This window comes from Oncorhynchus kisutch, linkage group LG22 (genome assembly GCF_002021735.2).
Source record: "Oncorhynchus kisutch isolate 150728-3 linkage group LG22, Okis_V2, whole genome shotgun sequence".
NCBI classification, from domain to species: Eukaryota; Metazoa; Chordata; class Actinopteri; order Salmoniformes; family Salmonidae; genus Oncorhynchus; species Oncorhynchus kisutch.
Genome location: NC_034195.2, coordinates 33,088,418 through 33,116,081, shown reverse-complemented (window position 1 = coordinate 33,116,081; position 27,664 = coordinate 33,088,418). Strand labels below are relative to the sequence as shown.

Sequence of the window (27,664 nt, the reverse complement as noted above, 5' to 3'; positions counted from 1 at the left end):
CAGGTCATTGTGATGATTTCTGCAGTTGCTCTGGGCAGCTCTTCACATCTGGGTCTTCTTGACTAGAATGAACTTCTCAGAAAGCAGACGTTCACCCGTCAAACACGCAGACAGGAGAATGTTTTGAAAAATGTCATGTGAATGTGTAGTCATTGTTATCTTGATATCGCTATCGTAGCAAAGAGCACTGTCAAATGTCTGACTACATTCTACATCATTCCACTTTCCTTCTTGGTCCATCCCCACACAATTCTCTCTACCATCCCCATTTGGTTCCCCACTCTTCCAGTTCCAAAACGTAGTCTTTCCATCACTATAGGGCCCATTGCCAATCCAAATCCTGGCTTTTAGAGTCCCATGAACACAGGTTTGAACCATAATTTTATCATTATAGTATGTTATATACTCTCTCTCTCTCACATACATACACTGAACTGAGATCAGCAGGGAAGAGCCCCACAACCTCAAATGATCAACCTGTAATAGTAAATATTGTGGATTAATAATACATTTGCATGACTGTTACTGCATGTTTGGCATTGTAATACTGTTTAATGTATATATACTATCATTGGAAAGTATGCTACAGATTGTAGTTCAACACTTGATGTTGAGGACACTGAAATAGGAACTTTCTGTATTGTCTTTCCTTCCTCACCAACCTCTCTTTTCGCTTACTAAATTCTCAGAATGCATTGCCAGAGAAGATATAATGTTCCTCCCGTCGGACCCTTGCCTCTCCTGTACTCCCTGTTCACCCACGACTGCGTGGCCACGCACGCATCCAACTCAATCATCAAGTTTGCGGACGACACAACAGTGGTAGGCTTGATTACCAACAACGACGAGACGGCCTACAGGGAGGAGGTGAGGGCCCTCGGATTGTGGTGTCAGGAAAATAACCTCACACTCAACGTCAACAAAACTAAGGAGATGACTGTGGACTTCAGGAAACAGCAGAGGGAACACCCCCCTATCCACATCGATGGAACAGTAGTGGAGAGGGTGGGTAAGTTTTAAGTTCCTCGGCGTACACATCACAGACAAACTGAATTGGTCCACCCACACAGACAGCATCGTGAAGAAGGCGCAGCAGCGCCTCTTCAACCTCAGGAGGCTGAAGAAATTCGGCATGTCACCAAAAGCACTCACAAACTTCTACAGATGCACAATCGAGAGCATCCTGTCGGGCTGTATCACCGCCTGGTAGAGAGACTGAAAAACAGCTTCTATCTCAAGGCCATCAGACTGTTAAACAGCCACCACTAACATTGAGTGGCTGCTGCCAACACACTGACTCAACTCCAGCCACTTTAATAATGGGAATTGATGGGAAATGATGTAAAATATATCACTAGCCACTTTAAACAATGCTACCTAATATAATGTTTACATACCCTACATTATTAATCTCATATGTATACATATATACTGTACTCTATATCATCTACTGCATCTTTATGTAATACATGTATCACTAGCCACTTTAACTATGCCACTTTGTTTACATACTCATCTCATATGTATATACTGTACTCAATACCATCTACTGTATCTTGCCTATGCCGCTCTGTACCATCACTCATTCATATATCTTTATGTACATATTCTTTATCCCCTTACACTTGTGTCTATAAGGTAGTAGTTTTGGAATTGTTAGCTAGATTACTTGTTGGTTATTACTGCATTGTCGGAACTAGAAGCACAAGCATTTCGCTACACTCGCATTAACATCTGCTAACCATGTGTATGTGACAAATAAAATTTGATTTGATTTGATGATTTGAATTTATTGTGAGAAGGAAAGGTGAAGAAATAGCCCGTGTCTCTCATTATCAGGTAACTGCCAAAATAAAGGAAACACCAACATAAAGGTTCTTAATAGAGCTTTGGGCCACCATGAGCCAAATGGTTCAATGTACCTTGGCATAGTTCAGGGATGGGCAACTTTGATGGGGGTTGAGGCCACACAAAAAAATCTACGTTTTGGAGTTAATTTCGTGCAATTCTATACATTTTGCCAAGTGGTGTAGAGACAATGTTGCAGTTTTAAAGCAAGTTTGCTGCAATTCTGCAACAACAACAAAAATGTAATGGGGGGGGGGGGGGGGGGGTGTCTTCAAATAAGTTTCCCATCCCTGGCATTAATAAAACATTGATTGATTATTGGCATCAATTTATGCAGTAATCTTAATGCTACAGTTTGACATTAATAGGGTCTCATAATCAATCGTTTTTTACATTTTTTTATTGAACCTTTATTTAACTAGGCAAGTCAGTTAAGAACAAATTCTTATTTACAATGCTCTCCTACCTAAAGGGAAAGAAAGGCATCCTGCAGGGATGGGCGCTGGGATTAAAAATAAAAATAAATTAAATAAAAATATAGGACAAAACACACATCACACAAGATTCATATTTACATAGATTCATGAAAATTGCATCCCATTTTCCCAAGGACCACTCATTTTGTCACTTTCCCCCACAAGACAATGTTCCTTGATGATTGATTACATTTCAATATATTCTTACTCTTCTTATGGACCATATGCTAAACCATCACCCCTACTCCTTAGATGGAGTGTTTACCAGAGTTTGACCACTGGTGTGAACTGACCATTAGGATAAAAGGAGTATTTGGTTTCCAATGGCCCTTGAAGAGCATTCATGCTATCAGGAGTTTGTGTTTGGTTATACAGGCCCTACTTCCTACTGACAGACACTGAAGGTGACTTGAAGGAGGTTTGAAGTAAATGTTCTGGCTGTTGTAGGCCTGTATACACGTTATTCAAATAGAGGTTGTGAAAATCGACCAAGGAGTGAGAACGAATATCCCACATCCCAAAAGTGAACTTTGGGATGCTGTACAATATTGCATAATAACTAGCCTTTGTCTTTATTGATGAAGCAACCGGGTTGTACCCTGGTCCAGGTCACATTTATCAACATGGTTCATTCCTGCCCATTCGTGAGTATGGGCACTCACTTTAAAACTCATGAAATTGTGTATTTATATAACAAATTACTTATTTAAAAGAATGTGGTTCAAGTAGAAAAAACACAAGTAGCTTTCAGGGGACAGCTCCCTTGTTACTAATTGGGCGAAACCAAGAATTAAAAGGGGTGGTTCACAAAAAATCCTTTATAATTTCTGAGAAAAGTGATTATGTGTAACATGTCTAACTTTTTAATATTTATGTTGTTAATTTGGACCTATTACATTTATTACGTTTCCTCGTATTAATGTCAATCGTTTATGTGTATTGTTTTTGTACCCCCCAAAGCAAGGACGTGCTGCTGACTGTTTCTGCGTAGCAAGCTAGTTTGAAATGGTTGGTCAGACAAAGGCAGCACAGGAAGAATCCCACAACAGAACTGAAATGCTAATAGAAACGTTGTATTTTAATCGATGACACAGAAGAAACAGATACTGCGGTTTTCATAAATACATTTCTACTTTTTGTTTTGAAAATGAACGACCGACTGGATCCGTTTGAAGAACGACAGCGGTCATCTGACTTGAAATTGGGTAGAGTCGCCTGACCGTCACTGTTTTCCGCCTTTAAGTACGCTAACTAACGTTAGCTATCCCAAGTTTTTGTAGGACGTAGCTAGCTAGCTATCTCATTTGATTAGAATAATATAATTATAACCTAGCTATTATAACACAACCTCCACACTTCTTGTTGGATATGCATTATGAAGAGATGGCTGGACTTTGAACAGGTTATTTTCCTGAGTAACATTATCTAATTTAGCTAGCTAACAGTTAGCTAGCCTACTCGAATAAACGGATACCTGGTTAGTTTTATCTAACCTCTCCCTTTCCAAACATGTTTGAAATGGAAACGCACATATCTGGCCTCTTCCCGGAAATTTTAGCTATAATTTTCAGTTACTTGGACGTAAGGGACAAAGGTAGGGTTGCCCAAGTGTGTGCGGCCTGGAGGGACGCTTCGTATCACAAGTCTGTGTGGAGGGGGGTGGAAGCGAAGTTGCATCTGCGGAGGGCCAACCCGTCCCTGTTCCCCAGCCTCCATACCCGAGGCATTAGGAAGGTCCAGATCCTAAGCTTGCGACGAAGCCTAAGCTATGTAATCCAGGGGCTGCCAAACATCGAAAGCCTTAACCTATGTGGCTGTTTTAACCTCACGGACAACGGCCTCGGACATGCGTTTGTTCAAGACATCCCGTCCTTGCGAATCCTCAACCTCAGCCTTTGCAAACCAATCACAGACTCAAGCCTGGGTAGGATTGCCCAGTATCTCAAAAACCTGGAGGTGCTGGAACTTGGAGGCCTCAGTAACATCACCAACACAGGCCTTCTTCTCATCGCCTGGGGCTTGCACAAACTCAAGAGCCTTAACTTGCGGAGCTGCAGGCATGTGTCAGACGTCGGCATCGGTCACCTGGCTGGGATGACCCGAAGCGCAGCCGAAGGCTGCCTTTCCCTGGAGCAGATGACACTACAGGACTGCCAGAAACTGACAGACCTGTCCCTCAAACACGTCTCCAAGGGACTAGCCAAGCTCAAGGTGCTCAACCTCAGCTTCTGCGGAGGCATATCGGATGCAGGTATGATCCATCTGTCGAACATGAATCACCTGTCAAGCCTCAACCTGCGGTCCTGTGACAACATCAGTGACATGGGCATCATGCACCTGGCCATGGGGTCTCTGCAGCTCTCTGGCCTGGATGTTTCCTTCTGCGACAAGATAGGTGACCAGAGCCTGGCCTACATCGCCCAGGGGTTGTACCAGCTCAAGTCTCTGTCCCTGTGCTCCTGCCACATCAGTGACGACGGGATCAACCGGATGGTGCGCCAGATGCACGAGCTCAAGACGCTGAACATTGGGCAGTGTGTACGCATCACTGACAAGGGGCTGGAGCTGATTGCTGACCACCTGACGCAGCTCACTGGTATCGACCTGTATGGGTGTACCAAAATCACCAAGCGGGGCCTGGAGAGGATAACGCAGCTCCCGTGCCTTAAAGTTTTAAACCTGGGACTCTGGCAGATGACGGAGAGTGAGAAAGTTAGGTGAAAGCCAAACTGGGATGAACTGCCAAGTGGGGTTTTCACTGTAATATTTTTCATCCACAGAGATTACCTGAGCGGAACAGCTCGTAGACTATTACATTATCTTTAATAGCTACAATACTGTGACTTAATTTTAGCAGAAGGAAACACTTTTTAAACATTCACTGTCACAGCAATATTCCACCCCTTATTTTGGTAAAATTGCTTTCTTATTTCAGTGTTAACTATCCTGTCCCTGTATCACATCTATAAGGTTTTGACTAGCTACCTCATCCATTCAAAAAACTGTACTGTCTGGGACACAACCACACTACACAGCATCTTTCCATGCAAAACAAACTCATTTTTAAACTTTCCCTTTAACTGTTTACCAGTATTGATGATAGACATGACTCATGCAAAACATCTCTGTTCAAACACAGTCCTTAACACTGCACAAAGGCGTTAACGCTTTGGATTGAAAGTGTGAGCAGGGGATTTCTTCAGCTGAAGTATTTTGTTAATGAAGGTATTTTTTATGAATGGCTGTAGTCCAGAACATTGTACTTCAAATTGAAGTGTTTTGTTTTTTAATTGGTAGTTCCCATTCCTGAGGAGTTCCACTGTATCAAACATTGTAATATGCCTTACTCCAGCTTGTCAACATGAACAGTGTGGATATGACAGGGGTAAACTGCCTTTTCCTCCTGGGGACTTTAGAATGGAGAGTGGAAATAGACTTTGGGCTCAATTCAATCTGTGTTGCGGAAGTTGTTACAGCATGATTGAAATTTGAAGGCACTGTTCCCACGTTAGTGGAGACTGCATTCACGGTAAACGCTGCAAATGTCGGCGCAATCGGAAATAACCTTTAAATCTTTGAGCAATCTAATGCTTCAGCGATAGATTGAATAAAGCCCTTTATCTTGTCCTTGGTTATCAAGAATATGTATTTCTGTATGCAACATATCAATAACCTACATATTTTCTCCTGTAAAGCCTCCAAGGAAAGATATTGGAGTATTAAGGCTAATTTAAAATGTTTATATTCATACGATAGTGATATTTATTAATAAAAACGCACAATGTTTATTGGGGGGAAATTCTTTCATTTGAGTTCTGTTGTCCAGTAAGTGGTTTACCTATTGTAAAAACAGGGCAGAAGGTGCTGGGTGTTGAGAACATTATTGCTCTATTATATATGCCTGGTCCAGAAACAATTATGACCAGATTGACTATAGGTTTGAGGTTGCACAACCAATTTGACAAAATCGGGCCCTCTGTTTCGATCCCCTTTGTGTGCTGATCTGAACCTGATACATATGGAAGTAAAAAGGTGGATTACCACCTACCATGGCGTTAGGAGTTTCTGTCACTGCTTACACACACCTATCCAGAAGTTGAGGGGAGGGCTTGTCAGTCACATTTGACCTCATCTCCTTACTGGATTAACAGCAGGACAGGGTCTGAGAGAATGATAACCATTCTTAGCAATTGAGGCAGATATTAAAAGAGACAGAAATGTTACTTAATTCTGCTGATAAATATACACATGGTGCTCCTGTAAACAAATCCCCAGAGTCAAAGATCGATAGGATATATTTATTTACATACATATACAAAATGCAAATACTCTTCTTTTTACATAGTTTTACTTGTTTTCATCAACACAGAAGGCAGTACATTAACTTTAAACGCAAAAAAAAAAGTGAACCATGACTTTGGTAGTAGTAGCCCCTTTAACAGCAAGCACTGTTCCGAAATGAAAAACATGAAGTTATCACAGAATGGTGAGTCCACAGACATTAAGGCAAAGGCCCTGTTCCTCCTTCCTAGAATCAAACTATATTCTAACGACCTGGATAGGTGAAAGCTGAGGAGTGGAACCCTTTGGTTTGACCTCGTGATTTTGTCAGGTCAGTCAATACTTCTGGGATTGCCAGGATGTGATTCAAAATTAGTATCATCATAGGGCCTATAGACAAGAGGCAGGATAAAAGAACCTGAACAGTAACCTAGTCTCCAACTCTGGTCCTGGAGAGCAAGCTGATCTGTAGGTTTTTATTATTGTTCAAACATTGACTGATTGGCATAGGAATGCACTGTATATAGCAGTTACAAAATGCCAGACTGGCAGAGAGTGATGTCTGTTCTATACAGTACAACTCTCACTAATCAGGCCACAGGACAAACATGTTTGGAGAATACTCGGTCCTAAAGGGTCAGACTACTATGTGAGAGAACATAAGAGGAACACGTCATTCCCACAAACACCCATTCACATCTCAGACATGAAAAAACAAAACACTGGAACCTAAGGGTAAAAGGTTTACATATGTGGCAAAGGTGTGTATATAAAAAATGAACAATTTAGAAATAAATGCAAAAAAAGTAGTCTCCCTCTACACAGTCACGGTTTGAACATGTTTGTAGTTAATTTGACACATTAAAAGTTTGACACATTTCTCCAGTTTTAGCTGAGGACACGATCCACAACTGTTCAAAGGGACTTGCTCCTCACGATTCTGTGCAAACATTTCAATGCATATATCCATATGGTCAACATCATACTTTGTATATGTATATATAGAACATGACTTCGCGACTTATGGCAGTACTGTCAAATACATCTTGTCTGCAGACAAATTGAGACACACGGGACTGCACTGCTTTAGCTTCTCACTTGTATATATATATATATTTTAAACAGAATTCACAACATCTTCCACTGGGTTACCTTTATATAGTCACTGTACGTATTTGATGAGTTATTTACAAACTGATTTTAAAAAGTTCAAACCCACTGAGAAGTGACCTTCATGTCTTTTTAACTAGGATTCCCTATAATCTCATTACATTAAGAACCATAGTTAGCTCTGAAGCGTTGGACAGACGCAGTGAACGGGCAACATTTACATCTAAGGGAATGTAATTCAATAAAAAAAATGAATTCTAGTTTAAAAGTCATATCTATAGAAACTTTGGATGAGATCATGTGACTGGTGGATTAGATCTTTATTGATGTCTTATGCCATGCTGTAGCACCAATAGAACTGAGGAATAAAAAAGGTCCCTCATTTAGGTCCAGTACTGATCCCTGTGCACGCTCAAAGGCCACTCTATGGTAGCATCCCAAATGACACCCTATTCTGTTTAGTGCACTACTTTTGACAAAATAAGTATACAATGTGGGGAATTGGGTATCATTTGGGATGCTGGCTATGACTGAAAATAAACTAACATTGCATACCTCATATAGAAGGGAGTGCTGTGTGCAAAACCATTCAAATCAACTGCTCTCTCTCTCTCTCCTAACTCGAGAAGCTAGTGTACCTCAGTTTCACATAAATTAGACATTGATGTCAATGGGAAATGTGTGTGGAAATTCAAGTTAGGATTCTTCCCTCTGTCTTAAGAGCCGTTCACAGAACACGCAGTACGTCAGCCATAGCTAAAGCCTTACATTTAGTCAGCAAAACTCAGCTAGGTGTTTCTCGCAATAGATCTAGGTGGGGAGTTGAGGGAAAAGGTTTGTTGTCCAGTAACTCACATAGGAGATTCTGAAGGCCAATCAAAGGAAATAAAATAGCAAAAATTTGGTTTAAATCACTGGTTCCTAAATATTTTTATTCCACGACACTCCACCATTCAGAAAAAACACTGGTTTAGATTCAAAGAGAAAACAATGGTTGTGTCAGTAGGGATGAATCCAGAGAAAACATTTTGAAAGTGCTACCTCTGTTTTCTCTTTCAAAACGTTTTGGTATGACGTGCCCTACTGAACACAACCCATGACTGGCAGGCCGCTACATCCCTCCACCATTAGGCCACTTTGTGGCTGTTCATCATCATGTCCTCAGGCTGGTCAATATCGCCAGGAATGATAATTGGGCATGTGGGGGTGCAGTACAGTCTTCCCTCTGCCCTGATCATGTGTGAATAAATGGGAGGAAGGTTGCCTGAAGCTCATTCGGGGTCATGAGGTGGTCTGTAAAGGTGAGCGGTCAGCAGGACTCCTCCAGCGCGTTGACCACCTGCTCCAGGATGTCAGGGCAGTAGTCAGCGATCTGCTGCAGCACTGAATTGGCATACTCCTGCAGCTCCCCACTCTCCTTCTCACACAACTCCAACTCCAGTTCCAACTAAGGAAGAGAGATAATGCGTTAGCATACTTCTCCAACCCCACCCCCATTTCTTCTTGAGGCAAATCAAAACATTAGATAACAGAGTGCAGAAAGATAAAGAGGGAAAGAAAGACAGAGGGAACAAGAGAGGAAGGGATAGTCCAAGTCATGCTTGTTTGGTTATTTGTAACATACAGTACCAGTCAAACGTTTGGACACACCTACTCATTCAAGGGTTTCTCTTTATTTGTACCATTTTCTACATTGTATAATAATAGTGACGACATCAAAAGTATGAAATAACACATATTACTCATGTAGTAACCAAATATTATATTTGAGCCACCCTTTGTCTTGATGACAGCTTTGCACACTCTTGAAAAACCCTTGAATGAGTAGGTGTCCAAACTTGACTGGTACTGCACTTGTCGCCTTAAATCAACTAACTACATTATACCTAAAAACATGTTCATTCTAAATGTAAAAATGTTCGCATGAACAGACAGAATGTGGCATGGAATGTACATCACGATTCTCAGCCAAAGGGACGATTCCAACAGATTAACTAGCAAGCCCTGCTTTTAAGATGCCGAAAAGATATTGCGTATCATTTTGTTAGTCAGAGAAAAAGGACAGCCAAATTAAGATTCATCAACTGCCCAAGGAGATGGACCAGGTTAGACAAACCTCACGGTTTCAGGCTATTACGTCGCAACGAAAATGGAAAGCTGTGGGGTCTGGGGTCTGGTTAGTCAATACATTTTTGTTTATATCTAACTATCTATGTGTATTGCATAAAGCTTGCTAGTTAGCTTGTAGTAAGGACTAGTGCGCTGTATCCATCCAAATTAAAGCTAGAATAACCTTCTGCAATTGGATATTTATGCAAAACTGGAGATTCCACCAAGTAGGTGGGATTCACCGTGGGCTACTTTGGGCCATTTGGTAGGGTTGTCTCCCCAGCTGATCTCTGGCAAGTAGAAAGGACATATAGACAAGCCAACAATAAGCAACTTTTCTAAATACCTAGACCTTTCAAGGGCAGGTAAAGACTGGAAGTAGTTATGCAACATATCTAGGATGATAATTTGCTATTGTGACAGCCAAGTAAGTCAATTACAAAAACTACTGAACAAAAATATAAATGCACCATGTAAAGTGTTGGTCCTATGTTTCAAGAGCTGAAATAAAAGATATACATTTTCCATACGCACAATAAGCTTATTTCTCTCATATTGTGTACACAAATTTGTCTATATCCCTGTTATTGAGCATTTCTACTTTGTCAAGATAATCCATCAACCTGACGGGTGGCATTTCAAGAAGCTGATTAAACAGCATGATCATTACACAGGTACACCTTGTGTTGGGGGAAAATAAAATCCACTAAAACATGCAGTTGTGTCACCACACAATGCCACAGATGTCTCAAGTTGAGGGAGCGTACAATTGGCATGCTGACTGCAGGAATGTCCAACAGAGCCGTTGCCAGATCATTTAATGTTAATTTCTCTACCATAATCCACCACCAATGTTGTTTTAGAGAATTTGGCAGTCCGGCCTCACAACTGCAGACCACATATAGATTAACGTGTTGGAAAGCGGTTTTCTGATGTCAACTTCATGACCAGAATGCACCATGTGGCGGTGGGCTTATGGTATGGGCAATGAACACAATTGCATTTTATCTAAGGCAATTTAAATGCACAGAAATACCATCACAAGGTCCTGGGGCCCATTGTCTTGCCATTCATCTGCCACCATATGTCGCAAGGATCTGTACACAATTCCTGGGAGCTGAAAATGTCCCAGTCCTTCCATGGCCTGCATACTCACCAGACATGTCACCCATTGAGGCTGCTTGGGACGCTCTGGATCGACGTATACGACAGCATGTTCCAGTTCCCGCCAATATCCAGCAACTTTGCACAGCCATTGAAGAGGAGTGGGACAACATTCCACAGGCCACAATCAACAGCCTGATCAACTCTATGCCAAGGAGATGTGTCACACTGCACAAGGCAAATGGTGGTCACACCAGATACGGACAGGATTTCTGATCCACGCCCCTACCTTTCTTAACGTATCTTTGACCAACAGATGAATATCTGTATACCCAGTCACGTGAAATTCATAGACTAGGGCCTCATGATTTGATTTAAATTGACTGATTTCCTTATATGAACCGTAACTCAGTCAAATCTTTGAATTTGTTGCGTTTATATTTTTGTTCAGTATACATTTAAGAAAAGTACATGAAGATGCCTTTACAACATTGCCTGCTCTCAAGCGTTATTACTACTTAGAATAACGTCATACTGTAGGGCTTCCCTCATGCCGGCACTAACATTAGCCATGTGAGTGCTAGCTAGATACCATGCAGTCAAGACCAACAAACAGACTATAATGTTACTAGTGAGTGGAGTTACGAACAGAATATACTACCACGAGTCAAATGTTACATGTGATTAACTGTTTCACACACATAGCTAGTGCCTTCAGAAAGTATTCATACCCATTGACTTATTCCACTTTTGTGTTAGTCTGAATTCAAAATGGAATAAATGTGGGGGTTTTTCTCTCACCCATCTACACACAATACCTCACACCCACCCATAGTGACAGTTAAAAAAATATATATATATATATATAAAATACTGAAATATTCCATCAGTATTCACACCCTTTTTGCTATGACAGTGAAACATTTTGCTCAGGTCCATTCAATTTCCTTTGATAATCCTTGAGATGTCACTTCAATTTGATTGGAGTCCACCTATGGCCAAATCAATTATTTGGACATGATTTAGAAAAAAACACCTGTCTATTTAATTCGGAAAGTATTCACACCCCGTGACTTTTTCCACATTGTTCGTTACAATTTTATTCTAAAATTTATCAAATTGACTACTCTCCCAGTCCCTGCCGCTGAAAAACATCCCCACAGCATGATGCTACCACCACGCTTCACCGTAGGGATGGTGCCAGGCTTCCTCCAGACGTGATGCTTGGCATTCAGATCAGAGAATCTTGTTTCTCATGGTCTGAGAGTCTTTAGGTGCCTTTTGACAAACTCCAAGCGGGCCGTCAGGTGCCTTTTTATTTATTTATTTATTTATTTTACCTTTATTTAACCAGGTAGGCAAGTTGAGAACAAGTTCTCATTTACAATTGCGACCTGGCCAAGATAAAGCAAAGCAGTTCGACAGATAAAAACGACACAGAGTTACACATGGAGTAAAAACAAACATACAGTCAATAATGCAGTATAAACAAGTCTATATACAATGTGAGCAAATGAGGTGAGAAGGGAGGTAAAGGCAAAAAAGGCCATGATGGCAAAGTAAATACAATATAGCAAGTAAAATACTGGAATGGTAGTTTTGCAATGGAAGAATGTGCAAAGTAGAAATAAAAAATAATGGGGTGCAAAGGAGCAAAATAAATAAATAAATTAAAATTAAATACAGTTGGGAAAGAGGTAGTTGTTTGGGCTAAATTATAGGTGGGCTATGTACAGGTGCAGTAATCTGTGAGCTGCTCTGACAGTTGGTGCTTAAAGCTAGTGAGGGAGATAAGTGTTTCCAGTTTCAGAGATTTTTGTAGTTCGTTCCAGTCATTGGCAGCAGAGAACTGGAAGGAGAGGCGGCCAAAGAAAGAATTGGTTTTGGGGGTGACTAGAGAGATATACCTGCTGGAGCGTGTGCTACAGGTGGGAGATCCTATGGTGACCAGCGAGCTGAGATAAGGGGGGACTTTACCTAGCAGGGTCTTGTAGATGACATGGAGCCAGTGGGTTTGGCGACGAGTATGAAGCGAGGGCCAGCCAACGAGAGCGTACTGGTCGCAATGGTGGGTAGTATATGGGGCTTTGGTGATAAAACGGATTGCACTGTGATAGACTGCATCCAATTTGTTGAGTAGGGTATTGGAGGCTATTTTGTAAATGACATCGCCAAAGTCGAGGATTGGTAGGAAGGTCAGTTTTACAAGGGTATGTTTGGCAGCATGAGTGAAGGATGCTTTGTTGCGAAATAGGAAGCCAATTCTAGATTTAACTTTGGATTGGAGATGTTTGATATGGGTCTGGAAGGAGAGTTTACAGTCTAACCAGACACCTAAGTATTTGTAGTTGTCCACGTATTCTAAGTCAGAGCCGTCCAGAGTAGTGATGTTGGACAGGCGGGTAGGTGCAGGTAGCGATCGGTTGAAGAGCATGCATTTAGTTTTACTTGTATTTAAGAGCAATTGGAGGCCACAGAAGGAGAGTTGTATGGCATTGAAGCTTGCCTGGAGGGTTGTTAACACAGTGTCCAAAGAAGGGCCGGAAGTATACAGAATGGTGTCGTCTGCGTAGAGGTGGATCAGGGACTCACCAGCAGCAAGAGCGACCTCATTGATGTATACAGAGAAGAGAGTCGGTCCAAGAATTGAACCCTGTGGCACCCCCATAGAGACTGCCAGAGGTCCGGACAGCAGACCCTCCGATTTGACACACTGAACTCTATCAGAGAAGTAGTTGGTGAACCAGGCGAGGCAATCATTTGAGAAACCAAGGCTGTCGAGTCTGCCGATGAGGATATGGTGATTGACAGAGTCGAAAGCCTTGGCCAGATCAATGAATACGGCTGCACAGTAATGTTTCTTATCGATGGCGGTTAAGATATCGTTTAGGACCTTGAGCGTGGCTGAGGTGCACCCATGACCAGCTCTGAAACCGGATTGCATAGCAGAGAAGGTATGGTGAGATTCGAAATGGTCGGTAATCTATTTGTTGACTTGGCTTTCGAAGACCTTAGAAAGGCACGGTAGGATAGATATAAGTCTGTAGCAGTTTGGGTCAAGAGTGTCCCCCCCTTTGAAGAGGGGGATGACCGCAGCTGCTTTCCAATCTTTGGGAATCTCAGACGACACGAAAGAGAGGTTGAACAGGCTAGTAATAGGGGTGGCAACAATTTCGGCAGATAATTTTAGAAAGAAAGGGTCCAGATTGTCTAGCCCGGCTGATTTGTAGGGGTCCAGATTTTGCAGCTCTTTCAGAACATCAGCTGAATGGATTTGGGAGAAGGAGAAATGGGGAAGGCTTGGGCGAGTTGCTGTTGGGGGTGCAGTGCTGTTGTCCGGGGTAGGAGTAGCCAGGTGGAAAGCATGGCCAGCCGTAGAAAAATGCTTATTGAAATTCTCAATTATGGTGGATTTATCAGTGGTGACAGTGTTTCCTATCTTCAGTGCAGTGGGCAGCTGGGAGGAGGTGTTCTTATTCTCCATGGACTTTACAGTGTCCCAGAACTTTTTTGAGTTAGTGTTGCAGGAAGCAAATTTCTGCTTGAAAAAGCTAGCCTTGGCTTTTCTAACTGCCTGTGTATAATGATTTCTAGCTTCCCTGAACAGCTGCATATCACGGGGGCTGTTCGATGCTAATGCAGAACGCCATAGGATGTTTTTGTGTTGGTTAAGGGCAGTCAGGTCTGGGGAAAACCAAGGGTTATATCTGTACCTGGTTCTAAATTTCTTAAATGGGGCATGTTTATTTAAGATGGTTAGGAAGGCATTTAAAAAAAATATCCAGGCATCCTCTACTGACGGGATGAGATCAATATCCTTCCAGGATACCCCGGCCAGGTCGATTAGAAAGGCCTGCTCGCAGAAGTGTTTCAGGGAGCGTTTTACAGTGATGAGTGGAGGTCGTTTGACCGCTGACCCATTACGGATGCAGGCAATGAGGCAGTGATCGCTGAGATCTTGGTTGAAGACAGCAGAGGTGTATTTAGAGGGGAAGTTGGTTAGGATGATATCTATGAGGGTGCCCGTGTTTAAGGTTTTGGGGAGGTACCTGGTAGGTTCATTGATTATTTGTGTGAGATTGAGGGCATCAAGTTTAGATTGTAGGATGGCTGGGGTGTTAAGCATGTTCCAGTTTAGGTCGCCTAGCAGCACGAACTCTGAAGATAGATGGGGGGCAATCAGTTCACATATGGTGTCCAGAGCACAGCTGGGGGCAGAGGGTGGTCTATAGCAGGCGGCAACGGTGAGAGACTTGTTTTTAGAGAGGTGGATTTTTAAAAGTAGAAGTTCAAATTGTTTGGGTACAGACCTGGATAGTAGGACAGAACTCTGCAGGCTATCTTTGCAGTAGATTGCAACACCGCCCCCTTTGGCAGTTCTATCTTGTCTGAAAATGTTGTAGTTTGGAATTAAAATGTCTGAGTTTTTGGTGGTCTTCCTAAGCCAGGATTCAGACACAGCTAGAACATCCGGGTTGGCAGAGTGTGCTAAAGCAGTGAATAGAACAAACTTAGGGAGGAGGCTTCTAATGTTAACATGCATGAAACCAAGGCTATTACGGTTACAGAAGTCGTCAAAAGAGAGCGCCTGGGGAATAGGAGTGGAGCTAGGCACTGCAGGGCCTGGATTCACCTCTACATCGCCAGAGGAACATAGGAGGAGTAGAATAAGGATACGGCTAAAAGCTATGAGAATTGGTCGTCTAGAACGTCTGGAACATAGAGTAAAAGGAGGTTTCTGGGGGCGATAAAATAGCATCAAGGTATATTGTACAGACAAATGTATGGTAGGATGTGAATACAGTGGAGGTAAACCTAGGTATTGAGTGATGAAGAGAGAGATATTGTCTCTAGAAACATCGTTGAAACCAGGAGATGTCATTGCATGTGTGGGTGGTGGAACTAATAGGTTGGATAAGGTATAGTGAGCAGGACTAGAGGCTCTACAGTGAAATAAGCCAATAAACACTAACCAGAACAGAAATGGACAAGACATATTGACATTAAGGAGAGGCATGCTTAGTCGAGTGATCAAAAGGGTCCGGTGAGTGGAGAGGTTGGTTGGTGATTTAGACAGCTAGCCAGGGCATCGGTAGCAAGCTAGCATAGGATGGAGGTCTGTTGTTAGCCACCTCCTGCGCTCCGTCAGTAGATTAGTGGGGTTCCGTGTGGTAGAGGGGATCAATCCAAATCACACAACAACAACAAAAATAAAAACAATAGATATAGTTATAGAGGCCCAAGAAGAAAACATAATAATAATAATAAAAATAATAAAAAAATTGTCCGATTGTCTATTCAGATAGCAGCCGGTAAGACAGCTAACGGTTAGCAGGCCGCAGATGGGCGTTCAGGTAACGTCGCGACGGAGGAGCCAGCCGAATAACTCCTTCGGGTAGATAACGTCGGCAGTCCAGTTGTGAAGGCCCGGTGGGGCTCCGCGAAGGCAGCAAAACGGGTCCGGATAGGCGACTCCAGCCCAGGTGCGATTGATGGAACTCAGGAGTGATTGACGGAGCTTGCTAGCTCCGGAACAATTGATGTTTGCTCCGGAATCGACGAAGGCCGATAGTCACACGGATAGCAGCTAGCTAGCTGTGAGATCCGGGCATGAATGTCCAGAGAGCAGTCGAAATCCAGGGACATGGAGAGAAAAATTGGTCCGGTATGCTCCGCTCCGAGCCGCGCTGCGCCGTACAGAACTGGCGATAGACTTTCGAGCCAAAGGATAGCCGATGACCACAAACCGTGGTTAGCTGAACACCAACGACTTGCCAGTAAAGGAGCCAACTAGCTTCTGAACTAGCTTCTGGATTAGCTTCTGGCTAGTTTCAGGCCAGCCTCCTGGAGTTTCTGGCTAGCTTCTTGGAGGATTACAGATCTGAGGTAAATAATACTTTTTTATAAATATACATTGGTGAAGCGGGTTGCAGGAGAGTGTTTTGAAGATGAGTTGATGGAAAATAAAAATAAAATGTATGTGAAAAAGTTGTAAATATATATATATATACAGGACACGACAAGACGAGGACAAAAGACGTCTGAACTGCTATGCCACCTTGGAGAAGACCTTTTACTGAGGAGTGGCTTTTATCTGGCCACTCTACCATAAAGGCCTGATTGGTGGAGTGCTGCAGAGTTGGTTGTCCTTCAGGAATGTTCTCCCATCTCCACAGAAGAACTCTGAAGCTCTGTCAGAGTGACCATCGGGTTCTTGGTCACCTCCCTGACCAAGGCTCATCTCCGCCGATTGCTCAGTTTGGCCGGGCGGCCAGCTCTAGGAAGAGTCTTGGTGGTTCTAAACTTCTTCCATTTAAGAATGATGGAGGCCACAGTGTTCCTGGCGACCTTCAATGCTGCATAAATGTTTTGGTACCCCTTCCCTAGATCTGTGCCTTGACACAATCCTGTCTTGGAGCTCTACGGACAATTTCTTCGACCTCATGGCTTGGTTTTTGCTCTGACATGAACTGTCAATTGTGAGACCTTATATAGACAGGCGTGTGCCTTTCCAAATCATGTCCAAGCAATAGAATTTACCACAGGTGGATTCCAAACAAGTTGTAGAAACATCTCAAGGATGATCGATGGAAACAGGATGTCCCTGAGCTCAATTTTGAGTCTCATAGCAAAAGGTCTGAATACATTTGTAAATAAGGCGTTTGTTTTTTTGTTAATACATTTGCAGAAATTTCTAAAAACCTGTTTTTCGCCTTGTTATTATGGGGTATTGTGTGTAGATTGCTGAGGTATTTTATTTATTTAAACAATTTAAGAATAAGGTTGTAACAAAATGTGAAAAAAGTCAAAGGGTCTGAATACTTTCCGAAGGCACTGTATAACTTAACAGAGCTTGAGAAAATCTGCAAGAAAAATCCCCATATCTATATGTGCCAAGCTGATACAGACATACCCAAGCCAACTCAAAGCTGTAATCGCTGCCAAAGGTGCTTCTACAAAGTATTGTCTCAGGGGTGTGAATAGTTATGTAAATTAGATATTTCTGTATTTCATTTCTCCCCAAAATTTGCTATCAAACATGTTTTCACTGTCATTATGGGGTATTGTGTGTGGATGGGTGAGAAAATAATATATTTAATCCATTTTTAATTCAGGCTGTAACAACGATATGTGGATTAAGTCAAGGGGTATGAATACTTTCTGAAGGCACAATTTTCCACTCTTCCGTACCAAACAGCCTAAAGCTACAGGACTCTTCTCAAAGGCTCCATTTCCCTACATTGAGCATTATGAACCATAGGTTCGTAGATTTGACTAGGTTACATGTACATTGAACAACACAGCAGCTTTTTGGCATGTTTTGGTATTTCCGTATGAAAAATAAAAGGAGAGCCGCACACTCTAGGAGCTCAGATGCAATCATTTTATAACCTAATAACCAACATTACGACAAACAAGCTGTCTTCATCATACACCGACTGGACCAACTCACTGCACCAACGTAAAAGAGCCAACTTCATCATACCCCGTACTGGACCAACTCACTGCACCAACGTAAAAGAGCCAACTTCATCATACCCTGATGAAGACAGCTTGGTCTGTTGAATTGTTGGTTATTAGGTTATACAATTATTGCATCTGAGCTCCTAGTGTGTGCGGCTCCCCTTTTCTTTTTCAAGTGTTCTTCTCCGCTAGCCAGCATCTCGCCGAAACAGGTGTGCTTTTCTTTCACTTCCAGATTAGTATTTCTGTATAACAAAAAATATACGTCGAAGTTGGCTCTTTTACAATGACGGTCAATGAGAAAGAATGTTTGGTTTTCCCCAATTTGTGGGCGTGGTCGAGGGGAATTCCTTCTTATGACATTAAATACCGACTGTTACCTGCTCCAGAGTCAACTTGTGTAGCTCCTCCTCCCAGGCTGCTGAGTTGGCGTGGTGATAGTGGGCGGGCGGGGTCAGGTCACTGAGGATGCTGGGGTCTCGGTCGTGGCAGAGGTCAGTCAGGTGGTCGATGTAGAGCTTCAGCTTACTGCGATTTTCACTCAGGGACAGGAGAGGGGGGATCATCTTGAGGGGACAATGGGAAGGGGGAGAGGGAGGGGAGAAAGAAATGAAGGAACCAGTTGGATAAAGGAAGAGATAAGAAAAATGACATTTCATTAGGTCCCCAGTGTGTTTTCAGAGGCTTAACCATGCTAAACCAAAAGCATGGAACATGCAGAAGGAAGAAGAATAAGGCTGCATCTCACATGCATTAAGGAGATGGGAATGTGGAGTATGGTATGTTGGACAAAAGTGTGTCCTGCTGTGTGTGTGTGTGTGTGTGTGTGTGTGTGTGTGTGTGTGTGTGTGTGTGTGTGTGTGTGTGTGTGTGTGTGTGTGTGTGTGTGACTATTTGATTTACTCAGTTGTTCACAGACACAAGCTACAGTATGTGGTTGGCAGACAAACACTGAATGCGTTGCCATAACTTGACAGAGCACCATTACCATGGTAACACATTAACAACAGTGATAACATTCCCACAGAAATTACAAATATGAGAACAGACAACATGTACCAAACACTGCATGGACCAAAGTAAAATGGTGAGAGAAACGGATGACAAGACAAAATGGAGGAGCAGAACTAACACACTGAACGATGGAGTAAGAGAAAACATGCCAGGGAGGTGGTGAAGAATGGACAGATGACTGGCGTTCATTCATGCTCACCCTTCTGAACAAATTGGCAGAGAGAGAGAGGGGAGGAGGGCACAGGGTTGGCTATGCCCAGATACCCTCCTCATCATCCTATTGGACAGATGGTTTAGCCAATTGCAGCATTAGAAAAGAACACTTGGTTAGTGTGTGTGCACGGGACAGAACAAAGAGTGCGAGAGATAACACTTAGGTTTAGGTGCTGAAGAAAGATGAAATTGTTTATATTAGGAGTGATGATTCAATTTCACTTTAGGGACAGAAAGACAGTTGACATGACTTCATATAGTGGAGAAAGAAAGTGTATTCTGGTTAAGCTGCAGATGTGTTATCACAACAACACATTTTATCTAGATATATAGGATTCTGTTTGGTTGACTGGGTACTCACCTGATCTGGAGAAGGTTTGTGATTGGTCTGGTCGGGGGCGGTCTTCAGGTGGTCGTCCCCATAGTTGTCTGCCATTAGCTTCATACGGTTCTGAGTCTGAGAGAGCGAGAAAAAGGGAGGATGGAGGAGAAAGGGGGAAGAGAGGAGAATGTGGAAAGGATTTCAGGGAGAGAGACTTAAGGAAAACATTTTACCAGCATACTCACAGTGCATCGAGCAGCCAGCTGTGCCGAGAGGAGTTTAAGGCTGCCTACTCTTGATTTTGACACTCGCTGCAAAGTCAAAAGCTATAAACTATCTAAGGTCTGTTTAGTCTCTCCCCATTTCAGGTGAGGAGATGAGTAGAGGAAGAGATTTAGCATTATTGAAATACAGCTTTAATGTCACAGTGGCATATGTGGTCAGACCCAGGTCACCTGACGAGGTAGTGTTCCCTACCTGCTGTTTGAGCTGTTGTACCAGACGGTCCTTCTCTCTCTTCAGCAGAGCCACCTCATCCTGCGTCTTCTTCTTCTTGGACGATGACAGCTCCAGCAGGGCGATGTTGGCATCCTTCTCACTGATGGCTGCCAGCAGCGCCTCCTGTCTGCACCGAGGAGGAATTACAGGGTGGTATTTCAGAATAATGAGTCATCTACACAGTGCAGGATATTCTATTACCTGGGAGTTTTACAACATTACCTGACTGTAACATGTTTGTTGACTTGGTAAAGTGTGTGTGTGGGGGGGGGGGGGTGGAAACAGTGTATGTTTGTCTTACTTCATCTCCAGCACCTCCTCCAGGTGTTTCCTGCGTTCAGCCCTCAGCGTGGTCAGATGGGCCTCCTTCTCACACAGGGACTGCTGGGTAGATGACAGCTTGGCCCTCATGGACTCCAGCTCCTGTTTCACCTTCTCCATGGCGCCCAGCAGCTCCTCAATCTGCACACACCATAGAATGAAGATAGTACAAACACACGAGCAGAGAAAGTGAAAATGTATGAGACGTGTTCATCATTCAAAGAAACTGTAGACCAATTTTTATGAACTGTCAATCAAAGGCACTCTAAAGAGGGAGGGCCATCAGAGGTTGTATGTTATTGAAAACATGGCTCTGTCCAGAAAGAACCCCTAACCCTTAGGCACTAGCCCTTACACCCTAGCCAGTGGTAAAAAAATACTTTAAAGTACTACTTAAGTAGTTTTTTGGGGTCTCTACTTTACTTATTATATTTTTGCCAACTTTTACTTCAATACATTCCTAAAGAAAATAATGTACTTTTTACTCCATACATTTTCCCTGACACCCAAAAGTACTAGTTACATTTTGACAGGAAAATGGTCCAATTCACACACTTATCAAGAGAACATCTCTGGTCATCCCTACTGCCTCTGATCTGGCATACTCACTAAACACAAATGCTTCGTTTGTAAATGGAGTCTGAGTATGCCCCTGACTATCCGTTAATGTAAAAAACAAGAAATGTATTTTATTTATTTAGCCAGGCAAGTCAGTTAAGAACAAATTCTTATTTGGCCTACCCCGGCCAAAACCTAACCAGGACGACGCTGATTCAATTATCTGCTGCCCTATGGGACTCCCAATCACGGCCGGTTGCGATACAGCCTGGAATCGTACCAGGGTCTGTAGTGACGCCTCTAGCATTGAGATGCAATGCCTTAGACCACTGCGTACTTTTGACACTTAAGTATATTTAAAACCAAATCATTTTTTACTTTTACTCAAGTAGTATTTTACTGGAAGACTTTCACTTTTACTTGAGTCATTTTCTATTAACATATCTTTACTTTTACCCAAGTATGACAATGAAGTACTTTTTCCACCGCTGCCCCTAGGAACTAGTGTAAATCTGAATGGATTGATGGGTAATAGACCAGCAATATGGTGAACAGCGCTAGGCAACTAAATTCAGCTGTAGGTTGGATTTTGTCGGATCGACTGGTCAGGGGTCGGAACATAATTATAATAATTTGTACACTGCAAATTGACCACAACTAAGCCCAAAAAGAGATTGTATTTTAAAATCACACTAATTTCATACTTTGATTACATTGAGACACGATCACGTCTCTTCTTTTTTTTTTATAGTGGGAAAACTTGGTGAATAGATTCTCATTTTTAGCTGAAAACGTTTGACCAAAAACTAAAATCCTTTCATAAAAAATAAATACTTTGCTGTGTGGTTTTGCCGACCCCTGGGCCAGGGTTTGTTTCTGGACCCAACGCCACTGAGGAGACGGATGTACAACAAGGGGCTCCAATGACAGCTCTAAACAGCACTAAATATACTACTCACTGTGGTACTTTCATTTACCTGGCATTTACATAGAAGTCACATTGTTAACAGTACAACTCAATATGGCTAAATAATAACTATTGAATTGTTTTGGGTGCATTGTAAATACTAAATTATACCATCAATACACATGTTAGTATAATCATCGATTACCAACTAGTTGCAGATTGACATTACTAGAAATATGTACCACCAATATTAAAATCTGCACACTGGTAATAAAAAAAAATACAATAAAAAAATCGGGCCGATATTGGCCTTTTAACTCTATAAATCGGTATCGGACATGAACTCCACCGATATTCAATAAATAAGATGAAAAAAGTGAACACTGGCAGCCATTCTCATGTTGTGTCATTGACACAATGTATGAAATTAACATTTGAAGCATAGTTATTGGACATTTTACGAGAATTCAGTGTGGGAAACACACCTTTTCGATTTCCCCGATGTAAAACAGTTTATCTGCAAATATATCGGTACGTTTTGCCTCCTAGACATCGGAATAGAACTCCCAAAATAACATGGGTCAGGCTCTAACCAGAAGGTTCTAGTTTAGTTGACGCCATGTCATTTCAAAGGGAATAGTAGGTAAATGGTACATGATAACATGGTCTAAAGAGCTACTACTGATCCAAAGGGTGAAATACAACAGAGGGGGCATTGTTATGTCATACCTTAGACCACTTAAAGTGGGCGTTGTTGGACTCATGCATTGGTTTGTGTGAGTGCTTCTGAGAGGCAGTGAGTAGCAGAGATAAAACAGAAGAACATTAGAGATAAGAAAACTGAGAAAAGGAGGGATAGCAGGGAGAGTGAAACGTAGCAAGCAGGGCTGACAGAAGCCGTCTGTGTGTGTGTCTGTGTTCGTGTAGCTTTGTACGTGTATGTGTGTGCGCACTTCTCAAGCTGTTCTTTTAGTGTGTGCGTTTGTGTGTCCACTTGTGAATGTGTGTGTATTTGTGTTGCAAGTGTGTGTGTGGGTGCGTGCATGTGTACTTCTGTTGCATGTGTGTGTATTTGTGTTGCAAGTGTGTGTGTGAGTGCGTGCATGTGTACTTCTGTTGCATGTGAGCGTACCTGTTTTTCCTGGTGGTTCCTGGCAGCCTCCTCCTGTGCCAGCACCATCTCTCTCTCCGCTGTGATCTGAACACTCTCTCGCAGAGCCTCCTCTAACTCCTCGATACGTTCCGTCTTCAACCGTAGAGAGTCCTGGAGGGGAGAGGAAGAGAAGAGGACAGGAGGAGGAGAGAAGACAGAGGAAGACAATTAAGGATATTGATGTCGAACTACATTTAGTACAACAAGGGAAGCTTTCTTTGAGTGTTGACATTAGTCGCATACATTGATACAGCCCCCCCGCCTCACCTTGACCTGTTGAGAGCTCTCGGAGATATTGTCCTCTCTCTTTTTGGCTTCGTCCACAAGTTGGGCGTTCCTACTCTTCTCCACATGCTCCTTTTGTTTCAGTGATGCCACCTTCTTACTCTGGTCCTTGGTCTGTCTGCAGGGCACCATGGGACACAGGAGGACTGGGTTACACACAATCCCATAGGCGTACACACATTACACTGAAGCATCACAGAGTGAGAGGGAGATAGACAGAAAGAGGGGGGAGAGAGAGAAAGTGAAGCGGGGTGAAGAAACTGGTGAAAATGAGAGCAGGAGGGGAGGGGGAGGGAGAGCAAAAGCAATTGAGGAGAAGAAGAGAGGGGGGATGGGAGAATGGGATGGAGGAAGTCAAACCAGTACATAGAGGCCATGTAGAAAACATGTTACTAACCTGGTGGACTGACTGGAGAGGAGACAGAGTTCCAGCGAAAAGACAAGGCAGGAGAGAGAAACACAGATTCAGAGAGCAAGAAGATGAGAAGGAAGGAGAAGAGTAGGACCGTGTGGTATTTCAGAAGAAAACAACTACATTAGACCATGTAGGAGCGCATACACATTTCTATAGATAGACTGCTGTTTACAGAGTCTATGAGTCAGACACACAGACACAAACAAACAGTCAGGGTCAGAGAAAGATAAACACCACACACACCTCTCCAGCTCATTGATCTTGCGGTCCTTGTCATTCTTCTCATTCTCCATCTCTCTCAGGATCTCCAGCAGTCGGTCCACCTCCGCCTGAGCCTTCCCAGAATCCTCTCGGTGTCGGGTAACTTCCCTCTCCAGGGAGGTGATGCGCTCCGACAGCTCTGTGTTCGCTTTGGCCTCCAACGTCGCATTCTGGGCCTGGAAACAGACACACACACAGTCAGACACACACACACACACAGCAAAAGTGGTCTTAGATCAGTGTCTAAGGCAAATACCTCACCCTCTTGAGCTGGTTCTCCAGTTTGAGACACGCCTCCTTCCTCTGCTCCAGAGAGATCTCCATAGTCTTCAGCTTGGAGTCTTTTTTCAGCCCTGAGGAAGCCAGGGACGACGCATGCTCCTTCAGGTCCAACAGGTTAGTCTGGAGAGAGGGTGGGGTTAATAAAATGTGTCAACAGTGTGTGTGTGTGTGTGTGTGTGTGTGTGTTCACCTCTCTGTCAGACAGATCTCCCTGCAGCAGACTGACTTTCTCCTTCAGATCCTTCAGCTCTTTCTTGTTGCTGTCGATCTCCTCAGTCTTCTCCCTGTCGTCTCGGTCTCTCTGCTCCTTCAGACGCTCGATGATACGCTCCTACAGGGGAGAGAATAGGAGGGGAGGCACAGAGCATCATCATCGTCACGTCAATTCAGAGCCCATATGAGAGGACTACAAACATCCAGGACAGACACGGCATGACTTTAAATAACACACATTGCTTGTGTCTCTGTTGGAGTCAGTGTGTGTGTCTGCATGTGTGTGTACCTTCTCAGCAAGGGACTCCTCCAGTGTGGTGAGAGCAGTGTCTGTGTTAGAGGTGTCTGCCTGTAGAGACTTGACTCTCTCCTTCAGGTTGCTCATTTGCTTCTCCTTGTCTCTCAGCTGCTCCTGCAGGTTCTCAATCTGGACACACACAAAATTAGACGAGCTTGACAAAAGACATACAGAACAAGTCTACTAAATACGACGTAGTACGAGGTAATGTATCCCATTGTATTATACAGCATGCTATATAGTCGAGGCCCACCTTCTTCTGCAGGACGTTGACCTTGCGCTCCTTGACCTCCAGCATGTCCTTGAGGTCGTGGATCTCTCCGTTGAGCGTGCCCTTCTCCTCAGACATCTCCTGGATCTGTTTACTCTTCTTGTTCAGTGTGGTCTCCTTCTCCTCCAGACGCAGACGCAAAGCATCCACCTGGCCAGCAGAGGGCAGAGGAGAACTACTCAGCATACTGGGTCTGTGTGTGTGGGCTGTACACTCACCGAACAGTTTATTAGGTATACCCATCAATTATCGGGAAGGACCCCCGGTTGCCTCCAGAACAGCCTGTATTCTTTGGGGCATTCTACAAGGTGTTGTAACGTTCCACAAGGATGTTAGTCCATGCTGATGCAATGGCATTCCTCCATCTTACAGATTGGACAGCGGTACATTCATCTCAGGCCAAAGATGCTCTATTCAGAGCAGGTCTGCAGGCCACTCAAGTAAACTGAACTCACTGTCATGTTTCAGGCAATGTTTTTCCGCTCCTCAATTGTCCAGTGTTGGTGATGGCGTGCCCACTGGAGCCGCTTCTTCTTGTTTTTCACTGATAGGAGTGGAAACTGGTGTGGTCGTCTGCTGTAGTAGCCCATCCGTGACAGACTGACGAGTTGTGGGTTCCGAAATGCCATTCTGCACATCACTGTTGTACTGCGGCATTATTTGTCTGTTAACTTGCACGATTCTTACCATTCTCCTTCGACCTCTCATCAACAAGCTGTTGAGGGTGGCGGTTTCTAAGATACTGGATCCGACATGCCTGGCACCGAGGATCATACCACATTCAGTCGCTTTAGGTCACTGTTCAATCAAACAGTAACAATGCCTCAATGCCCATCTGCCTTCTTTACATAGCAAGACATGGCTCACTGTCTGTAGGGGCAATCAATTTTCGTGAATGGGGTGGTTTACTTAAACTGTCCAGTGAGTGTCTATATACTTATATTGCTCGTTCTGAAATGTGTGTGTACCTCTGTCTGTAGGATGGCAGCTCGTTGTTCTTTAGCGGTCAGCGACTCCTTGAGGACCTCGATGTGCTGCTTGCTATCAGAGAACTGGTTGGTCAAAGTCTCCAGCTTGGTCTGCAAACCCAGCAACTCTGTGTCCTTCCTGGACAAGTCCTGCTTCACCTGGTCCATCTGAGACAGTGAAAGACAGCGAGAGAGAGGGAGTAGAAGAGGAGAAAGAAGGGAGAGGTGGAAGAAGAGGACAACAAGAGCAAAAGAGGGATGTAGAGGAGAGGTAGAGGGTGATGAGCAGAGGAAGGAGGGTTGGGATATGAAGAGAACATGTAAAACTACAGAACAGATTGATATTGAGCTGATTGGAAGGAATTGTACCGACCTCTGACCTCTCAGAACCAAGGGGACTTGAAGCCTGACCAATATAAACTGATAGAAATAGAATTCTGATTAATGGAAACTGAGGGGAAGTGACCTCACACCTTGTTCTTCATAAACTTGGTGTGGCTGCGGTAGACTTCCATCTGTTTCATCTCCTCTTGTCTCTCCTCACAGCTCAGCAGGCCATTGGACTTCAACATAATCACCTCCTCCTCCATGTCCCTCAGACCTCGCTCCAGAGAGTTGATCTTAGCATCCTGACACACACCAGAGAAGGGGTTAATGCACTAGGGCTGTCCCCGACCAAAAAAATACAAATCTTGGTCGACCAATTGTTCTTTCGACCAATCGGTTGGTCTAAATTTTTAAATGGGTATTTTTCCATACATCGACACATCCTGTTTTAATCAAATCAACTACATGCATCGAGCTTCTCTGATTCTTGAACACTGTTTTATGAAATAATTAAGACACACAAATGACCAGAGGGATTCAGACTTGCTGCGTTGTGTTAAAATGACAGAGAGTGACTGTGTGACTAGTACCAGTTGTCTCTCTCGCCTCCCTGCTGCAGAAACCACCACAGAACATCTGTGTTTATCGCGTTGTCCTTGTTGCAACATAATTACAGCCATTTCTGACTGAAAATGTTCTTACTGAAATCCCTAATTTGTTTAGGAAATACGTTCCCCATTCCCTCAACCCTTGCTCTCTTTACATGACAGGTATGCATCGCATGTAAGTGACCAATAGGGTCTGTCCTATAGCATATCATAATCGCATCAATACATTAGTTATAACAAACTTAACACCGTAACAGCAAAATGGATGCAGAGGACATGAGAAATAAACTCTAAACGGGGGAATGTTTACTGGTTGAGGGCTGTCGCAGCAAGGGCAGTCGCAGCAAGGGCTGTCGCA

General features: G+C 43.3%; 2 protein-coding genes across 6 annotated transcripts in view; one reads left to right on the top strand and one right to left on the bottom strand.

Annotated features, from left to right (window-relative positions):
• Window positions 1-3,150: 3,150 nt before the first annotated feature.
• On the top strand, window positions 3,151-6,264 carry LOC109867525 (F-box/LRR-repeat protein 14-like). Its single transcript, XM_020456716.2, has one exon. The coding sequence runs from the start codon at window positions 3,834-3,836 to the stop codon at window positions 5,043-5,045; it is 1,212 nt and encodes a 403-aa protein (XP_020312305.1). The 5' UTR covers window positions 3,151-3,833; the 3' UTR covers window positions 5,046-6,264.
• Window positions 6,265-6,607: 343 nt separating this feature from the next.
• Window positions 6,608-27,664, bottom strand: part of LOC109867124 (ELKS/Rab6-interacting/CAST family member 1) — a 39,963-nt gene continuing 18,906 nt past the window's right edge. For 2 of the 5 annotated variants that reach the window (XM_020456059.2, XM_031801218.1), the window contains exons 7-21: window positions 26,845-27,000; window positions 26,372-26,539; window positions 25,386-25,553; window positions 25,124-25,261; window positions 24,812-24,952; window positions 24,601-24,741; window positions 24,322-24,515; window positions 24,061-24,072; window positions 23,646-23,781; window positions 23,358-23,489; window positions 20,741-20,901; window positions 20,419-20,566; window positions 19,981-20,076; window positions 18,773-18,958; window positions 6,608-9,162 (exon numbers count right to left, since the gene is read on the bottom strand). In XM_020456059.2, coding sequence (XP_020311648.1) covers window positions 9,025-9,162; window positions 18,773-18,958; window positions 19,981-20,076; window positions 20,419-20,566; window positions 20,741-20,901; window positions 23,358-23,489; window positions 23,646-23,781; window positions 24,061-24,072; window positions 24,322-24,515; window positions 24,601-24,741; window positions 24,812-24,952; window positions 25,124-25,261; window positions 25,386-25,553; window positions 26,372-26,539; window positions 26,845-27,000 — 2,115 coding nt within the window. In that variant the 3' untranslated portion in view covers window positions 6,608-9,024. Of the gene's footprint in view, window positions 9,163-18,772; window positions 18,959-19,605; window positions 19,684-19,980; window positions 20,077-20,418; window positions 20,567-20,740; window positions 20,902-23,357; window positions 23,490-23,645; window positions 23,782-24,060; window positions 24,073-24,321; window positions 24,516-24,600; window positions 24,742-24,811; window positions 24,953-25,123; window positions 25,262-25,385; window positions 25,554-26,371; window positions 26,540-26,844; window positions 27,001-27,664 lie in introns of all 5 variants that reach the window. The other 3 variants (XR_004204790.1, XR_004204791.1, XM_020456061.2) reach the window with 3 other exon arrangements.

Bases quoted from the DNA above. Each gene is read 5' to 3' on its own strand.
- LOC109867525 (XM_020456716.2), top strand. From the start codon at position 3,834: ATGTTTGAAATGGAAACGCACATATCTGGCCTCTTCCCGGAAATTTTA.